Source organism: Canis lupus, chromosome X (assembly GCF_048164855.1).
Source record: "Canis lupus baileyi chromosome X, mCanLup2.hap1, whole genome shotgun sequence".
NCBI lineage: Eukaryota > Metazoa > Chordata > Mammalia > Carnivora > Canidae > Canis > Canis lupus.
The window spans coordinates 125108738-125130600 of NC_132876.1; the positions used below are offsets into that span (position 1 = coordinate 125108738).

Here is a 21863-nt window from a genome sequence, read left to right on the forward strand (position 1 = left end):
TGGCTGTGGAGGGGTCGTGGGATCTGCACAGAGGTCAGCGGGTGAGCTCCTGGGGGTCAGGCCGCGTGGCCGTGCAGGGGTCGTGGGATCTGCACAGAGGTCAGCGGGTGAGCTCCTGGGGGTCAGGCCGCGTGGCCGTGCAGGGGTCGTGGGATCTGCACAGAGGTCAGCGGGTGAGCTCCTGGGGGTCAGGCCGCGTGGCCGTGGAGGGGTCGTGGGATCTGCACAGAGGTCAGCGGGTGAGCTCCTGGGGGTCAGGCCGCGTGGCCGTGCAGGGGTCGTGGGATCTGCACAGAGGTCAGCGGGTGAGCTCCTGGGGGTCAGGCCGCGTGGCCGTGCAGGGGTCGTGGGATCTGCACAGAGGTCAGCGGGTGAGCTCCTGGGGGTCAGGCCGCGTGGCCGTGCAGGGGTCGTGGGATCTGCACAGAGGTCAGCGGGTGAGCTCCTGGGGGTCAGGCCACGTGGCCGTGGAGGGGTCGTGGGATCTGCAGAGGTCAGCGGGTGAGCTCCTGAGGGTCAGGCCACATGGCTGTGGAGGGGTCGTGGCTTCTGCACAGAGGTCAGCAGGGGTTTCCTGGGGTCAGGCTGCGTAGCCGTGGAGGGGTCTTGGGATCTGCACAGAGGTCAGTGGGTGGGTGCCTGGGGGTCAGGCCGCATGGCCGTGGAGGGGTCGTGGGATCTGCACAGAGGTCAGCAGGTGAGCTCCTGGGGTCACCCCTTCATACCTACCACCGTGTTCACAGTCTCTCCTGCGATCTGTGTCCGCGGGCTTCTCTCCGTGTCTTGGAGCTTGTCTTCCTCCCAGTGAGGTTTCAGAGTTTCTGCGTGAACCCTGCACGTCTTTAGTTAAATTCGTTCTCTGCTGCTGTTATCAGTGCAGTTGTGTCACGCACGTGTTGTTCAGACGGCCTTTGGTGAGTGTGTGAAAGTGCAGTTGATGCTCTGTGGATCTCGTGTCCTGCACATGTGTGACCTCACATGTCTGTTGTCGTGCTGCTTCGGGGTGTCCGTGAGTGTCCACAGGGGAGAAATGTGTCAGGGGTCCCTCTGGCCACCATCCTCCCCACCGCGCGTGTGCATGGCTCCTGTCCTCTCTGTGCCTCCCTGTGCCACTGGCTCAGCTCCTGTGTAGCGTGGGGGCAGCTGGACGTGTGCACGGCCCTGGGTCTGCGCTGCTCTCGTGCGGAAAGGATGCGGTGTCCCACCCACGAGTGGGACGTGAGCTGTGCGCTTTGCGCAGCACGTGTGTCGGGGGGGGACGTCTCCCCACAGCATGCGAGCTGCAGCGGGACTTGGGCTGTGCACTGCGTGTGTCACCTGCCTCGTGTGCACCTGCTCCGTGGTTTGGTGTTTCATCCACCTGATCCCGTGTTTCCGCGTAGCACCAACCTCTCCTTCAGGGAATACCCGCCGTGGCCGCGGGGCGTCGTCCCCTCTGGGTGTTCGTGCTATCGGCTCACTCAGGATGTCACCTGCGTCCATGTCCCTCAGACGTTCTGTTGCCATCTGGGGACTCCTGCGTCTCCGTTTCACATTAGTCACATGGCTCATGGAGCAGGGGTCACACGGGTTCCCGTCTCCCTTCGCAGCTGGGCCTCTTACAGGATCGTCAGACGTCCGCAGGCGACGCTGATGGGTTCATCCCGTGTCGACTGGCCCCTGGTGCAGCGCGAGCTCCCCATCCGTGCCTGGCTCGTGGTCCTGCTGCGGGTCTGCCTGGCTGCCCGCCTTGTCCCCGTTGCACGTTCTGTGTCGTGACGTGTGTCTGGGAGGTCCCTGCATGTGAGGCCGGCATCATTTCCTGTGGGCGCGTCCGAGTTCCTGTTCCACCCTCACCCGTGGGGGTCACGGGCTATCGCCCATGTCCTCTGGCCACCCAGCCCCCTGTCCTGTGGCCGCAACATGTTCCCGCGGTCGCTCACGTCCCCGCGTCCCGCCCGTGCCCGTCCTGTTTCCCCCAGAACCCGGCCCGCAGGACAGCGGACCTCCGGCTGCAGCCGCAGTGACGCGTGTGACCATCAGGCTGCGACAGTGGGCGCGCCATGCTGCAACCTCTGGCTGAAGGAGCGGGTTTCAGGGGTAAGCAGCACGTTCTCACGTTCCCCCTGAGGCCCCCGGAGAAGCAGGCTGATGCGGCAGGAGGCCAAGGCTCCCCCACGCACCGTGCTGTCCGTGTGGGAGCCGAGTCACAGGCACATGGCGCCGGGTCCGCACACACCACAGTCATGTCTGTGCTCGCTCCCACGTCGGTGCCGCCGTCTCGGTGTCATGAGTCCCCCGGGTAGTGTGTGCATGAACACGTGACGCATTGGCCATCGGGCCCCGGCAGCGGTGCCGCGTGACGTGTACGGGCTGGCGATCACGGACGCGGGCAGCGGCGTCCTCGGGCACGTCTGCTTGGCGTTCCTGGTGGTTTGCGGACACGGTATTGGAGGAATGTCCGCGACGCCGGTTCACGGAGACGTGCGCTCGGTTCTCCGTGGTGCTGCTCGTCGCCCAGTGCGTGACCCATGGTCCTCTGCCAGGACGGTTTTCCTCCTGCCGCCGTTCCCGTGCTCGCTCCTTGTCCTGGGGCCTGTGAGGAGACCGGAACCGAGAACCTCCCACCTCCCACGGAGCCGCTGCCCCGAGGGCACAGGCCCCTTCACGGAGCGTGTCCTCTCTGCTGACGTCGTGCAGGCGGCTTTGCTCTGCTAGCATGTACCCGTAGACTCGGTTCTCACCTGTTCACGTGTCTCTGAAACGGTTCTTTGTGTGACTTGTACGTTAGTTGCTTCGGTATTTTTTCTCGTTTCCTTGTATCGCTTTTAGCGTCCTGACCAGGCCTGCACGTGAGCCTCCAGGGACTTAGTATTGTTTGTCTCGGCTTCCTTTGTCGTGTGGCCACGGTGGAGACGGATTCGGCTCACTTTTCACATGAGCACCCGTCAGCTTCTGGGATCATCGTTTTGTTTTTTTGGTCGCGATTTCTGCGCTCATCTTTACCATTTTCTTGCAGGTTTTTCTACCTGGTTGTTCTTTCCTAGCTTCTGCAGTGACTCGTTCCTTCTTGGTCAGCGTCGTTGGTGTAGAGTTGACATGACGCACAGGGAGATTCCCCGTGTTACACGTACAGCGCACTGTGTCTCGTGAACGTGTCCCCCGCACGCGTCCTCGTCAGGGCGGGGAGTGCCGTCCCTGCCGCCAGACTATCCTTGCAGCTGGTCCGCTCCTGGCTCCCTGCCCGTCACACACAGGCTGGCGCTATGTTGCCGCTTCAGGAATATCATGTGGCAGGGACCGTGCCGTGCTCTCTCTGTGCTTCCTGGTGTCTTTCACACGGAATAATTGTGATACGCCCCCCCCCCCCCCCCCGGCTCACAGACTGCCGGAGGCTGCCCGCTGTGGACACTCGCTGTGCCTTATGTGTTTCCCAGTGGGCCAGCGCTTGGTTGTATCCGTGGTGTTTGCTGAGGAGAGCAACCGTTGCGTGTGTGTGTGTGCACATCTGTATCTCGCAGGCAGCAGATACTCGGACTTGGCATTGTTGGCGACGGGTTTTATAAGAACCTGGAAATGCCTTCCAGAAGTGCTGTCCGTGGCACATCTCCAGGCCGCAGTGCTCGAGTGCGCCCGTTCCCCGCCAACCTCCCTGGCGCTTGGTTCGACCCTTTGACTTCAGCTGTTCCACCGCGTGTGTGCGGGCACCTCCTCGGGGCTTTGTTTCTCATTTCCCTGGTGGTCACGTTGAGCACTTTCTGGTGTGTGTGTGTTTCGCCCGTGCACGTCCCCATCCTCCGCGGCTTCCCTGAGGTGTCCCCGGAGCGGACGCAGGCACACGCTTCCTGTGTGTGATCTGAGGAGCTGTGACCTGTGTGTGTCCCTGACACTGTGCATGCAGTCCGACGGTACGCACTCCCTGTGCGCCCCGAATCTGCCCTTCCTGGCCACCTGCTCGTCCCTGGCCGCCGGAAGTACTGTTGGTTAGGTGACTTTTCTGGGATTTTCCGTTTACAGAGTCACGCAGTAGACACTTCTGTCTCTGCTGTGGTAAAACTCACGTAAACTGCCATTGGCATCTTACCAGTCGTAAGAGTACGGTCAGACCCGCTCATGACACGTAGCCTGTTGTGTGCCCATTAGCATGATCTGGTTCCAGAACGTTCTCATCGCCTCAGCAGACCCGCCGTCCCCCAGCTCCTGGCACGCTGTCCGCTCTCTGCGGCCATGGACGGTCTGTTGGGGATTTCTCGGGTCCTCGGAGCCCCTGCACGTGGCAGCAGGTGTCAGCGCTCTGCTCGCGTTCACGGCCAAGTAACTGCATTCCATGTGGCTGGGCCGCGTGGTGTTGACGTGCTCGCCCACGGACGGGTGTGCGTGCATGTCAGATTTGGACGGCTGTGAAGAACGCTGCTGTGCACACGGGCGTGCAGGGTTTGGTTAGAGTCCGTGCGTTCAGTTATTTTCCAGGTGTGTGTATCTACACATGCCCTTGCCCCCTGACTGTGGACTCCATGACTGTTCCGTGTGTAAGCACGGAGGACCCGGGCATGCAGTTTCCACAGCATGGCAGCAATTCACGTCCCCGCCAGCCGTGCACGCGGCCCCCCGGCCTCCATGGCCTGAGCCCACTTGCGGTGGCTGCTCTGTCCCGTCAGCCGTGCATCTGTTGACACTGTCGTGGACTGTGCGTGTATGACCGTGTGTGTTCTCACCTCAGTCGTGCATCTTAAGAGTGGGGTCCTGGTCTCCTGTTGACCTAGCTCGTGTGTTCCGTACCGTAGACCCGCGTGCTCGGTCACTTGTGCACGTGGAGACCATGAGCACGTCTGCTTGAGGGTTAGCATCTCGCTCCAGGAAAGACCTCAGTGGCCTCCTGTGTCCCCGGAATTCGTGTCCGCTTGGCGGTCAGGGTGTCCTCACAGAATGGCCCAGGGCCGTTCCTGACCAGGCCCTTTTCTGGAGCCTTCTGTCTGGAATCGGGTTTACTTTTGCATCTGTGTTCAGTAGAACCCACACGGGAGCCCAGACGTGTCTGCGGTCGGACCCGTTTCTTTCCGGGAAGGTCAAAAGACATTAGTCCCTGTGACTCCCGTGCTCTGCTCGTACGGTCGGTTACTCCGTCCGTGCTCGTTGCTTCCAGCACCTTGGCCCCGGTTCGGCAGGCGATGATGCGCCTCCGTCCCCCGCCATGAATCCCAGTCCTGCCCTCGGGCCCTTGTCGCTCCTGTGTGTCCCGCCAGGGCCCTGGCTCAGCCGTGTGGGGACGCGCCTGCCCCTGCGCAGGCCCCAGCTGGGCGCAGAGGGGTCCTGCGCTCCCGTGTGCGCTGTGGGTTTTCCCCGCAGGCGGTTTATTAGAGTCTCTGACCGGCAGAGGTGGAGCTGGGGAGAGCGCGCGCCCCGTGGTCCTGCGGTGACGCGCTCGAGCCCTGTGCGGGAGGACACGTTACTGAAACTGCAAAGAAGAAACCAGAGAAAGGCGCCGCCCGCGGTCGGCGTCCTGCGGGGGGGTTTCCTCGCTGCTAGCGTCTAATGCCATGCCGCGCGCCGCCGAGGGTCTGTGGGATGGCAGCGCGCGCTCCTGACCCGCGGCGGCCCCGACGCCCCGCGCCCCTGCACAGACCCTGGTGCTTCCACGTGCGCGCCCAGCACGAGCATGAACAGCTGCCCCTTCCTGTGACCGTGGCAGGGCCGCGTGGGGCCCGGGACTTTCTCCCCAAACGTGTGCACGCGCTCATGGCCAGGCCTCGGGGCTCCACACACCTGGCGGGCAAAGCTTCACATGGCACGTAGAGTGCCTTGCAGACGTGTCCCCAGGGCTGTGCCACGCGGGCGTGAAGCTGTGCGTGCCCACGCCTTCCTGACACCTGCGGGCCCTGCGGGGACGGCGGACATCCCGACTGCTGCTTTCTGACGCTTGCGCCTGGCGACTCCTGCCGAGGGGCGCTTACCTGCGTTCATGCATTTGAGTGGCGGCCTTCAAATGCCGGTTTCGCCGCCGTGTGCGTGGAGGATGCCGCCTCCGCCTCCGCCTCCGCCTCCGCCTCCGCCTCCGCCTCCGCCTCCCTGGGCTCCTCCCTCCCTCCTTGCGGTCCGAGGCCAGAGCTTCAGTGGCCGTCCCCAGCCTGTGTGCCGGCGCCCCCGCCACACGCCACACCGCTGCCCACGTGGAGACGTTCAGGGGCACTGTTGTCCCTGTCGCATGGCCCGCCCGTCCTCACGCTGTGCGTCCCCTTGGCCACAGTCGTTGCCCACTGCTGGACCCGCAGATTTGGGGGGCCTGCTGGTCGCGTGCTGCAGACCGTCCCCGTCCCCGTCCTGCATTCCCGGCACCCAACATAACAGCTGCCATGGGTGCCTCTTGGCTGCCGGTGTGTGGGAACCGAGTGTGTGCTGTGTTGGGGAGGAGCGTGGGGGCACCGTGCGGGTGGGGTGCACGTTTGGGGCACCTCGTGCAGCGGGCTGTCGGCATCCTGCAGGGCGCATGGGGGTGCTCGGAGGCAGGTGCTGACCCTGCGGCCCTTGTGTCCCCGCTGCAGGCGTGCGGCTGCCCGCTCTACTGGAAGGGGCCGCTCTTCTGCAGCGCCGGGGGAGAGCGCACCGGCTCCGTCTCCGTCCACAAGTTCGTCGCCATGTGGAGGAAGTGAGTCCGGGGCCTGCGCGGGGACGGGGTGGGGAGGGCAGGCGTGGCCCCAGGTCCCCTGCTCCCCGGCCTGACCAGGAGGGGGCAGCGGCCTCCAGGGCACGCGCTGGCCGTCCTGTCCTGGGGCCGCCTCAGGATCACGGCCCGCCCTGGCCCGTGTTGGGGAGGGGCCCGTGCTGCCCTGTGAGGTCATCACTGGGCACCCCCTCACACCCCTCCCCCGCAGGATCCTCCACAACTGTCACGACGACGCGGCCAAGTTCCTGCACCTGCTCATGAACCCCGGCTGCAATTACCTGGTGCAAGAGGACTTTGTCCCCTTCCTACAGGTAGGCCCTGCATCCCCCCGCACGCTCCTCCCCTCCTCTAGGCCCGGCTTTCCGTCTACACTGCACGCTGCCTGGGACTCAGGCTCCCTTCCCTTGGGGAACTGCCTGCGAAAGAGATGGCTCAGGGGCCAGACGCTTTAGGGGTCTGGGGGGGGTGACCTCATTGCCCCCCGCAGTGCAGGGGTGTGTGGGGGAGGTCCTGGTGTGCTCCCTGCGGTGCAGGGTGTCTGGGGACAGCCTAGTGTGCTCCCCGCAGTGCAGGATGTGAGAGGGAGGACCCAGTGTGCCCCCCCATGGTGCAGGGGTGTGAGTGGGGGACCGTGAGCAACTGCAGCATTTGGGCTGCGGAGACTCGGGGCGCAGCCCCACTGTGTTGGTGCGGTGTAGGGGCAGGGCTCCATGTTCTAGAACGGCCCGTGCTCCCCCAGACCCGGTCAGGCCATGGTCGCAGGTGGCAGAGTGGTAGCTGAGGGTGCAGGGCGGTGTTCTCCGATCTGTGCAGCCCATGCAACCTCCTGGGTCACGTGACCGTGCCTCGTAAACGAGGGTATTTGAACCCTCCACAGGGGCGTTTGCGTGGGTCCTCAGTGTGTTCATACGCGTGGAGTCAGTTAATGGTCCGAGATCGTGACGGGGCTTGCGGTAAGCCGCCCCGAGCCGCCGCCGCATGAGCCTGAGGGGCACAGACTCGTAGCCTTGGGGTCGTGGTTTGCCCACTGCCACGTGGTTGGGGCGTCTGCACTCGGCAGCCCCGGCGTGTACACTGTGCAGGGCTTGGCGGCGGATATGGTGCTAGTGCCTGGCGGGCTCTGCGTGTGCGCCGCAACATCTTGTGTTTGTGTGCAGGATGTGGTGAACACGCACCCGGGCTTAGCCTTCCTGAAGGAGGCGTCAGAGTTCCACTCTCGCTACATCACCACGGTGAGTCCATGTGCACAGCCTCCGCCCCAGCTCCCGGCCCCAGTGCGCGTGCCAACGAGGACCCGGGTCCTGCCCCAGCACACGTGCAGACAAGGACCTGGGTCTAGGCCCCAGTGAGCATGTAGACAAGAACCCGAGTCCAGACCCCAGTGCTCGTGCCAACGAGGACCCGGGTCCAGGCCCCAGTGAGCATGTAGACAAGGACCCGGGCCCAGGCCCCAGCGCGTGTGCAGACAAGGACCCGGGTCCAGGCCCCAGTGCATGTGCCGACAAGGACTCGAGTCCTGCCTCAGAGTCTGAATGAGGACCCGGGTCCAGGCCCCAGCGCGCGTGTGAACAAGGACCCAGGTCTAGGCCCCAGTGCGCGTGCAGACCAGGACCCATGTCCTGCCCCAGCGCGTGTGCGACTGCGGACCCGGGTCCTGCCCCAGCGTGCGTGCGATCGAGTTGGGCGTTCTTGCATGAGGTCAGCGCAGCTGGGTCCTTCACCCGCCGTGAGGACTCCCGCCTCCGGGAGCTGTCCCCGGCCCCCCGCCTGCTGAGGTGTATCTGTGTGTGCCCTGGTCCCCCTGGGCGGTGCAGGCCCCTCGGGGGCGGATAAGCGGCCCCCTGGGTCCCCTGGCCGCCTCCCTGTGGTCCGGGGCACCGTCATTGTCACCACGCTGCTGGGCCTGTGCGGAGGGGGCCCCGCGTCCCCCGGGGCCAGGCGCCCTGCTCACGGCCTTCCTCCCGCAGGTCATACAGAGGATTTTCTACACCGTCAACAGGTCCTGGTCGGGGAGGATCACGTGCGCGGAGCTCCGGAGGAGCACGTTCCTGCAGGTAGCGGCCAGCGGGGCCGTGGGGCCCGCACCTCCCTGCCCCTGCGGCGCACATGCCCTCCGTCGCCCGCTCCATCCTGCACCCTCCTCTCTCTTCCATCCGCGATCGTCCTGCTCCTCCACCGTCTACCCGCCCACCCGTGCTCCAGCCTCCTTCATCCACCCGCTCTGCACCCTCCTCTGTCCCTCCTCCACCCCCCACCACCCGTTCTCCACCCTCTCCCCACCCATCTCTTCTCCATCCTCCTCCCTCCATCCTCCACCCTCTACCCCATCCATCCTCCACCCTCCTCCCTCTACCCTCCTCCCATCATCCTCCTCTCCTCCCTCCATCCTTCACCCTCCTCCCTTCACCCCATCCATCCTCCACCCTTTACTCCATCCACCCTCCTCCCTCCATCCTGCATCCTCCTCCCTCCATCCCCCACCCTCCTCCCTCCACCCCCCACTCTCCTCCTTCCATCCTCCACCCTCCTCCTTCTATCCTCCACCCTCCTCTCCATCCTCCTCCCTCCTCCCTCCATCCTCCACCCTCCTCCCTCCATCCTTCACCCTCCTCCCTCCATCCTCCACTCCGTCTTCTACCTTTCTCCAGCTGTTCCCTGTCTCTTCTCCATCTTGTATTCTCCGCGTCCTCTACCCACCTACCCACCCATTGACCCTCCACCATGCACCATCCACGCAGGAGAAATGACCCATGGGCACTGGGAGCAGGGTGTCCTCTTCACTCAGGTCCCGTGGACACGTGGGCATTAGCGAGGGGGGTGTTGACCTGCCACACAAGGAGGCCCCGCTGTGACAGCAGTGACCACAGGCTGCTTCACGGTGCCAGCAGCAGCCAGGCAGTCTCCGGCATGACCCTGAGCTTGGCGCGCGCCTGGCCTGGGTGCTGTGCTCCGGACGCTCAGGCCTGTCTATGCCAGTTTGGGGCCCCCACCGTCGTAGTGTGAGACGCCTCGGGGGGCCGCACGCACAGAGAGGCCCCGCTGCTCTGGAAGGTGCCGCAGTTCTGCTGGCTGTGTTTTGGCAGAACGTGGCGCTCTTGGAAGAGGAAGCAGACATCAACCAGCTGACGGAGTACTTCTCGTACGAGCACTTCTACGTCATCTACTGCAAGTTCTGGGAGCTGGACACGGACCACGACCTCCTCATCGATTCCCAGGACCTGGCCCGGCACAATGACCACGGTGAGCGTGCGGCCCATGGGACGAGGGGACGAGGGGATGCAGGTGCTGGCCCTCGGGGCCCTGCTGTGTCTGCTGCCATGGCATGGTCACCTGCGTGAGATGGCCATGTGCGTGACAGCGCAGGGCACACACGAGCCAGGGACACACGCGGGACATGTGGATATGGACGGTCACCTAGGGGGGCTGTGCAGGCGGCTGAGGTCATTGGAGCAAGTGACCACAAACTGGGACCCTCCAGCGGTCGGATTCATCCTCCCCGAGCTCTGGGGACCTGAGTCTGAGGTCCAGGGGGGACACGCTCCCTCCAGAGGCTCTGGGGAGGGGCCCTACCGCCTCTTCCAGCGTCGGTGGCCCCAGGCGTCCCCGGGCTGGTGGCCGCGTCCCTCCCGTCTCTGTCCTCACGGGGCTCCTCCCCTGCGTCTGTGGCTCCTCCTCTGTCTCTTGCGAGGACCCCTGTTGCTGGACGCAGGGCCACGTGGTCCAGGCGAGCCCAGCTCAGATCCTCACGTCGTCCCACCTGCAGCGCTCTACCTCCATTTGAGGCCCCGCGTCCCGGTACCAGGAGTCCGGGTGTAGACGTGTTCTGGGGCACGCAGTCCAGCCTGCTGCAGCACCCAACCATCCTGCGGCGGGAGACCAGTCTTCAGGGTGGGATGAACCAGGAGATGTGCAGAGGGACTTTGTCTTCCTCTCCCCGTCTGGCGGGTGCTGCGCTGGGTGGGGCCGAACCGTGTCCCCCAAAATTCATTTGTTGGGGCCACGTTCCCCAGACTCCAGGACGGGACTGTAAGTGGAAGCGTGGGGCTTAGAGGTGATGACGGGCACACGACGTCAGTAGCGGGGCCCCGAGGTCAGGACCCGGTGTTAGACGAGGGCGTTAGGACACAGCGCGCACAGAGGGATGCGCACGTGAGGACGCGGGGACGAGACGGCCGCCCGCCCGGGAGACCGGCCTTGGGGTCACCAGCCGCGACCCCTCGTGGAGCTCAGACTCCCCACCGCCGGGGACGGGACCGGGACCGGAACCGGGACGGGGACTAGGCGGGGGTGTGTCACCTGCCCAGTCGGTGGCGCTCTCTGACCCACGCCCACGCTTGCTGGTGCGGTGCTTGTCACCTGGCGGGTGTGAGTTGAAGGCATTTGGATTCCATCACCACGTGTGCGTGTCGGGCAGCAGAGCGTCTGCAGGTGTGCAAGTGGGCGTGTCCCGCCCTTGACAGTGCACTGTCGGGCCCCCGGGCGGCCGCCCACTCTCGTCCTCTGACGTGGGCTCAGGGGCCCCGCGTCCCCCTGCGCTCACCGCCCACTCTGTGTCCGCAGCCGTCTCCACCAAGATGATCGAGAGGATATTCTCCGGGGCCGTGACGAGGTACGTCCCGCCGTCCTTGCCGCTCGGTGCTTCCTGGCGCGGCGCCTCAGTCCGGCCCTAGCTCAGTCACCCCCCGGGGGCTCGTCAGGCGTTGACAGGGAGTGCTGGGGTCACGCGAGGTCATCGTGGAGGACGTTTGTCATGGGAGGTCACTGGTAAGGGGGACACATGCTGCTGTCACACAAGCTCATAGGGAAGCCCCACGCCACTTCGTCACGTGGTGTCACGGGGACGCCCACACTCCTGCCTCGTGAGATCGTTAGGAGGACACACTCTCTGTCACGGGAGGTCATCAGAAAGGGCAGCAGACGCCGCTGTCACGTGGGCGGGGCCTGGGAGGCCATGAGCGTGAGAGGCCCGGGAGCCACCCCGCCTGGCTGCCGCACACGCGCTCTCGCTCTCCCCGTCGACGGCAGGGGCAGGAAGGTGCAAAAGGAGGGAAAGATCAGCTACGCCGACTTCGTGTGGTTTCTGCTCTCCGAGGAAGACAAGAGAACTCCAACCAGGTAGGGACTCGGCGGCCGCCGGCGCGACTCTTGGCGGGGGCGGGCGGGTGTGCGCGGGGTCCTGCGGCGCCGCCCCAGCACGTGTCCCCGCGGCCCGCCGCGCTGCAGCATCGAGTACTGGTTCCGCTGCATGGACCTGGACGGGGACGGGGCGCTGTCCATGTTCGAGCTCGAGTACTTCTACGAGGAGCAGTGCCGCCGGCTGGACAGCATGGCCATCGAGGCCCTGCCCTTCGAGGACTGCCTGTGCCAGATGCTGGACCTGGTGAAGCCGCAGAACGACGGTGAGGCTCCGTGAGGGCGCCGTGGGGCACCCGTGGGGGGCGGCCCCGTGGGCGGTGTCCCCGTGAGGCGACACATTGTCTAGGTGATTCCTCAGCATAGTTGCGACACCTGCCCGGGCGGGGCGAGGTTTCCCGGAGGGAGGGGCACAGCGTGTGAGGTGATTCCCCGAGATGGGACGCCCCCGTGTGAGGAGACATATCGTGTGAGGTGATTGCCCCACTGCCGTGAGCTGTGCTGCCCCCTGTGAGGGGATGGCCCCTCGAGTGAGGAGACACATATGAGGGGATTCCTCGCCGTGACCTATGATGCAGTTCCGTGTGAGGGGACATGTGTGAGGGGACTCCTCTCTCCACTGCGTGAGCTGTGCTGTCCCCGTTGAAGGGATGTCCCCCCCCATGTCAGGGGACACATTGTATGAGGTGATCCCCCCCGTGAGCTGTGGTGACCCCCGTGAGGGGATATCCCCCCTGTGTGAGGGGACACATTGTGTGAGGTGATTACCCCCGTGAGGTGTGGTGACCCCCCTTTGTGAGGGAGAAGCCACTCTGAGGGGACGTCCCCCTGGGATATTGCCTCAGCCTGTGTGAGGGAAGGTCTGCTCTGTGAGGTGTGAGGGGATGCTCCCCATGTGCCATGTCCCCCTGTGGTACCCCCCTGTGTAGGAGACACCCCGTGTGACGGGATGTTCTTCCTGGGAGATGGATGCCCTGAGCGACAGCACGTTTCTCTCGAGTGAGAGGAGATAGCCTCACGCTCCCTGTGTGAGCAACGGCCGTGTGAAGGGCGCCCCTGAGGGAATGGCATCCCCACTGTGAGCTGGTGATGAGGGTGAGCGGGCCTTGGGGAGGCCTGGTCCCAACCTTGCCGCAAGACGCCACCCAGGGTGGGTGAGGAGGTGCCGTCCTGTGTGACGTGAGCGCCCTCGTCCCCCAGTGGTGGTGACTGCTGAGTGTGGACCCCACACAGTGCGGCCCAGCCGGCCACCCCCCCGTGCCCCCTCCGCCTCGCCCGTGGGAGGATCCTGCCCTGTGGGGTGAGCACACGTGTCCTTCAAGGGTCAGGGGTGTCCCTGACGCCATGTCCCTCCACCTGTGCTCCAATTCCCCAGCTCAGGGACATGGAGCAGGAGCTCCTGCTGTGGGCGCGGCCCCGGGCGCACATCCCCACCCGGGGACCTCCTGACACCCCTCAGCTGAGGAGCCTGCGGCCAGGGCGCAGCCAGCAGGGGTCGGAGGAGGGCGTTCCCAGGGCAGCGGGACAGGAGGCTGCCCCCGCGGGACGCCTGGACGCGGACGGTTGCTGCAGGGAACCGGGTCTGGGGCGCTGACGGTCCCTGCGCTGGCCCTGGGCCGTGCCCCGTGGCGCCCCGTGGTGTGTGCGTGGGCTCCCCTGCGGCCGCAGCGTCTGTTCCCGCGCGCCGGGCGCTAGTGTGCCGCGACCCACCCACGTGTCCGCCCTGCCGCGGCCGCCGGTGGTGCGGTGCTGTCGGGCCGGATGCCCACCAAGCGCAGTAGTGGGCCGATTGTCAAGGCTCCTCAGGACGGGCGCCCGCGTCCCCCCACCCACGTGACCATGTGGCGGTTCTCGCCCCGTAGGGAAGATCACCCTGCGCGACCTGAAGAGGTGTAAGCTCGCCAACGTGTTCTTCGACACCTTCTTCAACATCGAGAAATACCTCGACCACGAGCAGAAGGAACAGGTCTCCCTGCTGAGGGTGAGTGTGGCCGGGGGCTCGGGGTGCCCGCTGCGGCCGCGCCGCGTGACGCACGTGTCTCGTGCAGGACAGTGAGAGCGAAGGCCCGGAGTTGTCCGACTGGGAGAAGTACGCCGCCGAGGAGTATGACATCCTGGTGGCCGAGGAGGCGGCGGCCGAGCCGTGGGAGGACGGGTGAGTGGGCACGGTCGCAGGCGTGGCGGGAGGGCCCGGGTGGTACGCGGGCGGCGGTGCCCCCGACTCCCACAGCCTCGGCCACAGGCAGGGCCCGGGGGCTGCTCACGCGCCTCCCGGCCGTGTGTCCATGGGACAGGGCAGGGCGGGCACGTGGGCCCTGAACCCTGAGGGGAACCCGGGGCGGCCGTGGGAGGGCTCATCCCGGGGTCAGGGGCCAGGTGCCGAGTGCAGCCGCCGCACCCCAGCCGCGCCCGCCCCGGCGCCGGCCTCCACCCCTTTTCTGGACGCAGGCCCGGCAGTGCCACGCGGCTCTGCCCCGACAGCGACCTGTGAGCACCCACCGGGAGGCCCGGGTGACCCCTCCCCGGCCCCACAGCCGCCCTGCAGGGTGTGTGCGCCGTGCCGTACCCCGCCCTGCGTCCTGCCCAGCCTCCTGCCCTCTTGACCCTTGGGTCGCCTGGAACTCTGGGGGTCCATCTGGCCACACACACGCGACGGGCTCTGGTCACACGCGTGCTCCCCATTCCCGTCAGGGGCCCTCACCCACCCACCGCAGGCACCCGAGGGCCCCCGGCACCGGGTCAGGGTCACCCGGGGTCAGGCGAGTTTCCCGTGTGGTTGCGGGCAGCAGTGGAGCCTGTAGGGTGGGAGCCTCAAGTCCACGGGCTCCTGGTCTGCTGGGCCCAGGGGCGGGGTGCGCACGGGGCTGTCTTGGGGGGCTGACCCCAGCCCCAAGGGTCCCAGTGAGGCCGGGCACGTCCAGCCCCCCTCATCCTGCCCCCCAGCTCCTGGCGGTACTCGGCGCTGCTCCTCCGGCTCGTGCTTCCCTGACACCGCGGTGTGCAGCCAGCCTCCCTCCCACGGGCCCTGCCAGCGCCGGGCATCGGTGGGCACTCGGCCACACGGCCAGACGTTTGCCTGCCACCTCGTGGACCGGCCCTCCCGGAGGCCTCACGCTCCCGAGGGCCCCGCGGAGCCGCGGTTCTTGGCTTCCCCCTAACGCGTGGGCGCCACTTTCATGGCAGCGTCGCCTCTGAGAGGCTCGTCCCATTGACGCCGCGTGCGTGTGTGCTGCCGTCTCAAGCTGTGGCCCTGGTGTCCCCGTGTCGGATGCCGCGTCGCTCAGAGCCGCAGGCCGCTTCGTGGGTGGGTCAGGGCCGTGGCCCTTCCTGCCGGCGTGGTTTTGGTGCACCTCCTCCGGTGGAGGGATCACGGGGACCGGGTGCGGGTTAGTGGGGACGTGCTGTGCGCCCCAGGCCCCCACGTCCCGAGGGCAGAGCAGCCGCTGTGCGTGCATCTCCGCGGTGCCCTCCGGCCGAGGCGTCAGGGCGAGCCTGCCTGCCTTCTCCCTCACAGGGCTGTGGCCACGGGGTTTCACCTGCACGCGCGTCGGGGGAGCCGCTGGTGATTTCCCCGAACGGGCCCGCGGGCCGGGTGCGGGGTCTCTGGGACCGTTGGAGCCTCGGCACCCCAGCCCCAGCTAGTGGCTGTGGGGTGACCGTGAGCCCGTGCTGGCCCTGTCCTCATCTCGACTCTGGGGTTGCATGTTGCCAGCCTTCCTTGGTCATGGGCATCGGTGCGTCGGCCACACGGCAAATCCCTGTGCCCGTGTGATCCTAAAACTGCGCGTGGAGCGCCTCACTGGCTGCCTGCTGCGTGAGTGTGCCAGAGCCGGCGGGCATCCCCAGGACGCATCTCCGCGTCCTGTGGCCTTGGCCGCTTCCGCCAGGTTTAGTGGCCTCCAGTGCGTGGCTCTGGGTGTCCTGTCCCCCAGCGCTTCCTGATATTTGTTGCCGGCAGGGCAGTTAGTCGCGGTCTGCAGTGGGCGGCGGGCGGCCGGCAGCCAAGTGGCCACGGGTGTGCTGGGCGTGGCAGCCGCTGCAGGGGCGACAGCACAGGCTCTAAGGCCTTGCTGCGTGCACGGCCGCAGTGGTACCCGCCGCTGCCCTGCTAGGACGTCCCCACGACCTCCGTCGGGTAGCCGCCTGTCCTGCGTGGACCCCAGCCCTCGGTGCACACCCAACCTCACACTCCCGGCTCCGTCTGCTGCGTGCAGCCCTCCGTGTGCACGACGTGCTGCCCGTCCCTGTGGGCAGGAGCCGGCCCCAGTGACACGTCAGCGTGTTCCCAGGGGTGACTTCCAGGGGCACCTGGGGCTGGGCGCAAGTGCACCGCACGAGGCAGGGGACAGGGGGCCGTGCCCCAGGGTGCTCAGGACCGCGTTCTTGCAGGTACGAAGCCGAGCTCAGCCCCGTGGAGCAGAAGCTGAGCTCCCTGAGGTCTCCGCTGGCCCAGAGGCCCTTCTTCGAGGCGCCGTCCGCCCTGGGCGCCGTGGACCTGTACGAGTATGCGTGTGAGGACGATGACCTGCCGCCCTCGTGACCGCGCCTCCAGGACGGGCGGGCGCTTGCTGCGCGCACAGCGGCGTGTGTCCCATCGGGACTTCCGTGGGACGTGATTTGTGCCGGACGACAGGTTGTTCTTTCTTCCTGGAAGCTGGTCAGGTGGCCGTCGAGCATTGTCCCTGCCCGTCCAGGGGCCCCACGTCCGTGCAAGGACCCCCGACAGGCAGGACACACGCGGCCCCTGCAGACTCACCCGCCCGGCCAACGTCCGTCCACGTGGAGGGCAGCCCGGTTCCGCGCCTGGAGCTCGCCCGCCGCGTGCTGACCTGTGGGTGTGGGGCAGCCCCGTGTTCTTACGAGGTGGGTCCGGAACATTCCAGGAGGTGTCCGTCCACAGCAGTGTCTGGGGCGCTGCCCCAGCCACCGCCCTCCACGCGGGACCTGCCAAGGAGCACCCCTCGCGTGTACTCACGTGTTTGTGTACATGTACAAAACGTGTAAAGTTAACTTTTATTTGGTGTGTATAGCAGTTTAAAAATGTTTTACGAGATCACGTTTGTATTTTCAAATAAAGAGTTTAAGGATTTTGTGACGGGCTCGGCTTACCCGGCCCTCGACGCGGACACGGCACACTCAGGTCACACAGCAGGCGGGGGCGCTGCTGGGGCGGACGGCAGTGTCAGCACGGGAGACCCCGTCCACGCTGCAGCCCTGGCCCTGTGGCCTGCCGTGCCCAGCAGGGAGGCCCTCCCCACAACCCCTAGCGGTCCCGCCGCCACCAGGGGCCGCGCTCGCCCACAGTGGCTCCCAAGGCCCAGCGGGCACAGGGACGCGTACCACGGGCACACGTGTTTGCCTCCGCCCCCGGCGGGGTCCTCCCCGCACACCGACCTCTCCCTCCCCGTGCACACGGGCATGTCGTCCTCCCTCCTTGTGCACACATGCACGTCGTCCTCCCCACAGCAGGGGCTCAGGTATGGCACCGGCACGGGGTCTACATGGCAGGGTGCCCGCCCCCCACCTGTCAGGGGAGGGCGTCCTGCGAGGGTCCAGGCCGCACCTCGTCAGGACCCGGGGGAGCGGCCCCTCCCACCCGGCCCTGCCGCTGGCCCACAGCGCCGGACACCCCTATGCACCCAACGGAGGCCCAGCTGTGAGGAGCAGCAGAGCCGCAGCTTGGAGACCAGCACCGTGCTCAGGGCGGGGCAAGCTGGTTCTGGAACCTTCCAGCCGCGTGCAGCAGTAGCCAGCGAGGACGTTGCAGGCAAGTAGGCACCTGGTGGGCAGGGGGGCGGGTGCGCGGGCACCATGGGGGGCCCCAGGCCGCGGCCACGGGGTCGCTCCCCACACACGGGTTCGCGTGTGCAGCTGCGGACATCAGAGGTCACCGGCCTCCCCTGAAGACCGCAGGGCCCCGGTCGGCCACCCCTGGAGGCCGCTGGCTCCCCGTCCCCAGGACCAGGTGGCTGTGGTTGACACGAGGCGGTGACCAACGGGGAACTCGTGACCCCCGATGTGAGGAGTCCCACCGGGGCCTGCATCCTCTTCAGTCCGACGCCCCCTGGGGATGCAGAGGACAGCCCTCAGGACCCGACAGGGACGGACAGGTGGAGGACCATGCTGGAGGACGGAGCGCTCCGGCCCAGGCCTGTTCCCAGTCGGCGGGGGGCGGGGACTCGGGAGGGGGCGGGGACCTCCCCCTGCCAGGGCCCTGGAGCGCCAGAGCAAGGCCGGGATGCAGAGCGGGCTTGGGGCGCGGCCTCCCCTGCACCCTGACCCCCAGGGCCCCCCAGGCCTGGCACACTGAACCCCCCAACCCTCCCGCGGCCCCCTGGGTTGGGTCACTGACCCCCTCCTGCACCCCAGCGTCCAACGGCACCCAGGGCCGACACACGAACCGCCCCGCACCAGTCTCAGAGCCACCCCAGACCCGCGGCTCTTGGAGGCGTGACTAGAGGGCAGCCAGGCAGGAGCCAGCAGACATGCCGAGGACCGAGGGCATCCCAAGCCCAGTGTCTGAAGCTCAGCAGGCCAGGGCACGGGGACCGCCCCTTGCCAGCCTGCGGCCCCTAGGACCCTGCGTGGGCCTGGAGCGCACACTGGGTCGGCTCAGGGCCTGGCCCCCATCCCCCCATCCGGGAGCCTCAGATCGTCCATGCGGCGGACACCTGGTGAGCCCTCTGACCAGAGCCTGAGTCCCCTGCGAACGTGTGCAGGGACCTGCTCCCACCCACCCTGGGCACGGAGGCCACAGTGTCGCCCAGGACCCCATCAGGTGGGATGTCCCTCTGAGCACCCTGGGATGGGGGGGCGCAGGCAGGAGAGGCAGCCCCACGTCCGTGCCCCACGCGGCCACCGCCCAGAGGCCCAGCGGCACCAACCTCCTGGACAGAGATGCCCTCCACATCCACGTCCTCGTTGGAGGAGTTCTCGGAGTCCTCGGACGACAGGAAGTCCACATCAAAGATGTCCCTGCCAGAGACCAGGGGTGGCCCGTTTCCAGGGAGACCAAGGCAGGGACTGTGCCGTGGACGGAACGTGTGTGGATGGCCGAGGGAAGGCAGGACAGGGAGACACGTGGACAAGGCACGGTCCCCAGGACGTGGGCCCCAGCGGCAGCTCTAACACGGTCATGTCCCCAGTGTTGGTGGCGCTACGGGCAGCGTGGACAGTGCTGTGCAGCAGGGGGACGCGGGAGGAGCAGTGTGCACACCTGCCTCCCGCCCCCAACAGCCCCGTCCCTGCTGCACACCCGGGCGGGCCCCCGTCGGGCCAGCGTCCCGTCGCAGCCGTCCCCAGGCCCTGCTCTGGGACACTCGGCCTGGCAGCCCCGCTCCACCCCAACGCAGGGCCGCAGCGGCCTCACCTCTTGGGCTTCCGCTCCTTGGAGGAGCAGCTTCTCGGCTCCCGGTCCCCCGCGGCGCAGCTGGCCAGCGTGTCTGGCGTCCAGGTGGAGCACGTCCCCGCGGGCAGCTCTGCAGGCCGGGAGCCGTCAGCCCGGGCCCCGCGGCCACCCCTCCCCACCCGGGCCACTCTCCCCACCTTGGGGCCGCTTGCTGTCCTTGCATATGGCGTCGAACGGGTTGGCGGCGGGCTCCTCCTCCCCCTGCGCCATGTAGTCCGTGCGCATCAGGGACTTGCGGTAGGCGAGCATGGGGTTCATGTCCCCCTCCCCAAACACGGGCACGCCCTCAGGGATGGAGTCCTGGAAGTGGGCGAGTCTGCGGGCAACAGGGGGCGTGGTGGGGACGTCAGGGGAGACGCCCCCAGGCACCCCGTGGTCCGTCCCCTGCTGGGCTAAGGGCCCCGGAACCCCGCGGGAGAGGCGCCCCCCGCAGCCACAGGGCGATCCTGCAGCACGGACCCCAGCAGCGCAGGCTCAGCCCGCCAGAGGGAGCGGCGACCCTCAGCCCGGGTCATGCCCACCCGAGAACCTCTCATTCCCGCGCCCCTCCCGGGGCCTCAGCCCGGGGCCTGCACACTCACGCAGCCGCGCGCTCCGCGGGCGGGATCTTGCACGAGAACTCGGCCAGCACGAGCAGGAAGCTGAGGTTGGGGAAGCGCTGGCGGGCCTCCTCCTCGGGTACCGGGGACTCGGAGAAGGCGAACGCCAGCCCGCGCCTGGGGACGGGTCCCGCGGGGAGGTGGGGCGGAGGGCGGAGGCACAGACGGGAGGCAGTGGGGCGTCAGGTGGGGCTCCCACGGGACGGGTGGGGTCAGGTGAGGCTTGGGGGGAGGGCGGGTATTAGACGGGGCACAGCACCAGGTGGCGCTCATTGGGGCAGGGTGGCTGGTGGGGGTCACTCCGGGGACAGGGATCGGTGGGGTCACTGCACACAGTGATCAGGTGGGGTCACGCCAGGGACTGGGGTCAGGTGGGGCTGGGACAGGGATCGGATGGGGACAGGAATCGGGTTGGGGTCACACTGGGGACAGGGTCAGGCGGGGTCATGCCTGGGAAAGGGGCTGGGCAGGGGTCAGAGTCGGGCAGGGTCATGATGAGGCCGGGGTCAGGCGGGGGTCACAAGGGGGCAGGATGGGACACCTGGGAGCACAGCGGCAGGTGGCACGGGCCGGGGCATGGGTCGGGCAGGTCAGGGCCCCTCCCGGCATGCACCTGTGGATCAGGTGGGCAGCGTCGCGGGCAGAGTCAAAGCCGAGTGTGAGCGCGAAGCGGCGGGCCAGCAGGCGGATGGAGTAGAAGGGGCCGCAGATGAACTCGATGGGGTCGGAGCCGAGGCCGTACGTGTCCACGTGCTTCTGGAACAGCTGCGGGAGCATAGGGCTGTGGGGCAGGGGTGCGGGCGACCCCGCGGCCCGGCACCTGGCAGTGGCCCTGTACATGCTCGGCTGCAGGGGTGCCGCGCCTGGAGCGCAGGGGGGCGCCGTGTGCGTGGGGCGTCGCGTCCGCGCCCCGTCAGCGCTACGAGGAGGCACAGCGTGGCCTTGCGGTCGCATGAGTGGGGCACAGAGCGTGAAGCCCGCACAGGAGCCGGGGGCTGGCGGCCTGACTGTGCCCCCTGCCCCGGGCACTGACGTTCAACACCCAGAGAAGCAAGCGTCTCCTGCGCCCCCCTCCGCGCCCCTCCACCCAGGGCTGAGGCAGCGGGCCCAAGGCTGTCTGCAGGGGACCCTGCAGGGGCTGGGGGGGGGGGGACAAGCACGGCGGCACACTCCGCTACCCACGGCGGGATCTGCGGACGCCCAGGCCGCGGGTGACACCTGCCCCGCCCTCCCCGGCGACCACGGGCTCCACAGGAAACCAGCGAGACTTGGCGGGGGCCTCCGTGGTGGGGACGTGGTGCCAACGTTGCACGCTTGCCCTGGGGAAGCTCCGCATCACTGTTGAGTGTCAGGGGTGTGCACGGTGAGGTGAGTGGGTGTCGCAGGTGTGCACAGCCCTCGGGAATCGGGAAACAGAAGCCGCGTTCCGGAACCCGCGGGCAGAGCCCGTGCGCCAAGTGCCCAGGGAGGGGCCTGCCCCCCACGCCCACAGGCAGCACCAGGGCCGGGACCACAGGGGCAGCGGACACCCCCCGGCCCTGCCAAACACGCGTGGAGACTCAGCCCCGGGGGGAGAGACGGGACCCACGTCCTTCCAGAAACCTCGCACGTCAGCGGCCCCACGTGGGTGCACAGAGCCAGAACCAGGAGAAGGGGCGGACGCGCGGTCTTCTGAGACCCCAATGCCACGGACGTCCACGCGGCCCGCGCTCGAGACCCTCCCCACGCGTCTAAGTCGCCCCTGGTGATGAGAGGCAGACACCCCCGGCTGCGAAGCAGGACCGATCGCACACCAAGCCCGGTGTCCGGGTGGAGGGGTGTGCGCACGGCTGGGCCGCGAGGGGCAGCGGTGCCGTGGCGGGGTGTCCCCACGATGCGGCCCACGCCGGGGCGCCGGGAGACACTCACCTGCTGCAGGCACAGGAGGAGGGACAGCGCGTTGCGCAGCCTGTCGTTCTGTCTCGTCCTCGTCATGGTCTCCTTGATGATGTCGCCAAAGTGATGATAGTGCTGTGAGCCACACGGAAGCCATCAGCACCGCCCTGCCTGCGCGCCCACGCTCTCCTCGCCGTGTTCCACGGGA

The 21863-nt window shown here is 67.4% G+C and overlaps 2 protein-coding genes across 2 annotated transcripts in view; one reads left to right on the forward strand and one right to left on the reverse strand.

The window, feature by feature from the left end:
- Positions 1-16863, forward strand: part of LOC140628599 (serine/threonine-protein phosphatase 2A regulatory subunit B'' subunit beta) — a 36095-nt gene extending 19232 nt beyond the window's left edge. Inside the window, exons 3-13 of the mRNA XM_072817907.1 lie at positions 6519-6622; positions 6849-6951; positions 7798-7872; positions 8608-8694; positions 9724-9880; positions 11201-11249; positions 11666-11755; positions 11864-12039; positions 13636-13754; positions 13822-13928; positions 16163-16863. Coding sequence (XP_072674008.1) covers positions 6519-6622; positions 6849-6951; positions 7798-7872; positions 8608-8694; positions 9724-9880; positions 11201-11249; positions 11666-11755; positions 11864-12039; positions 13636-13754; positions 13822-13928; positions 16163-16313 — 1218 coding nt within the window. The 3' untranslated portion in view covers positions 16314-16863. The remainder of the gene's footprint in view (positions 1-6518; positions 6623-6848; positions 6952-7797; positions 7873-8607; positions 8695-9723; positions 9881-11200; positions 11250-11665; positions 11756-11863; positions 12040-13635; positions 13755-13821; positions 13929-16162) is intronic.
- LOC140628575 (cohesin subunit SA-2-like) overlaps positions 16768-21863 on the reverse strand; it is a 31156-nt gene continuing 26060 nt past the window's right edge. The window contains exons 22-28 of the mRNA XM_072817837.1: positions 21689-21790; positions 20394-20545; positions 19763-19897; positions 19319-19497; positions 19143-19251; positions 18658-18748; positions 16768-17837 (exon numbers count right to left, since the gene is read on the reverse strand). Coding sequence (XP_072673938.1) covers positions 17823-17837; positions 18658-18748; positions 19143-19251; positions 19319-19497; positions 19763-19897; positions 20394-20545; positions 21689-21790 — 783 coding nt within the window. The 3' untranslated portion in view covers positions 16768-17822. The remainder of the gene's footprint in view (positions 17838-18657; positions 18749-19142; positions 19252-19318; positions 19498-19762; positions 19898-20393; positions 20546-21688; positions 21791-21863) is intronic.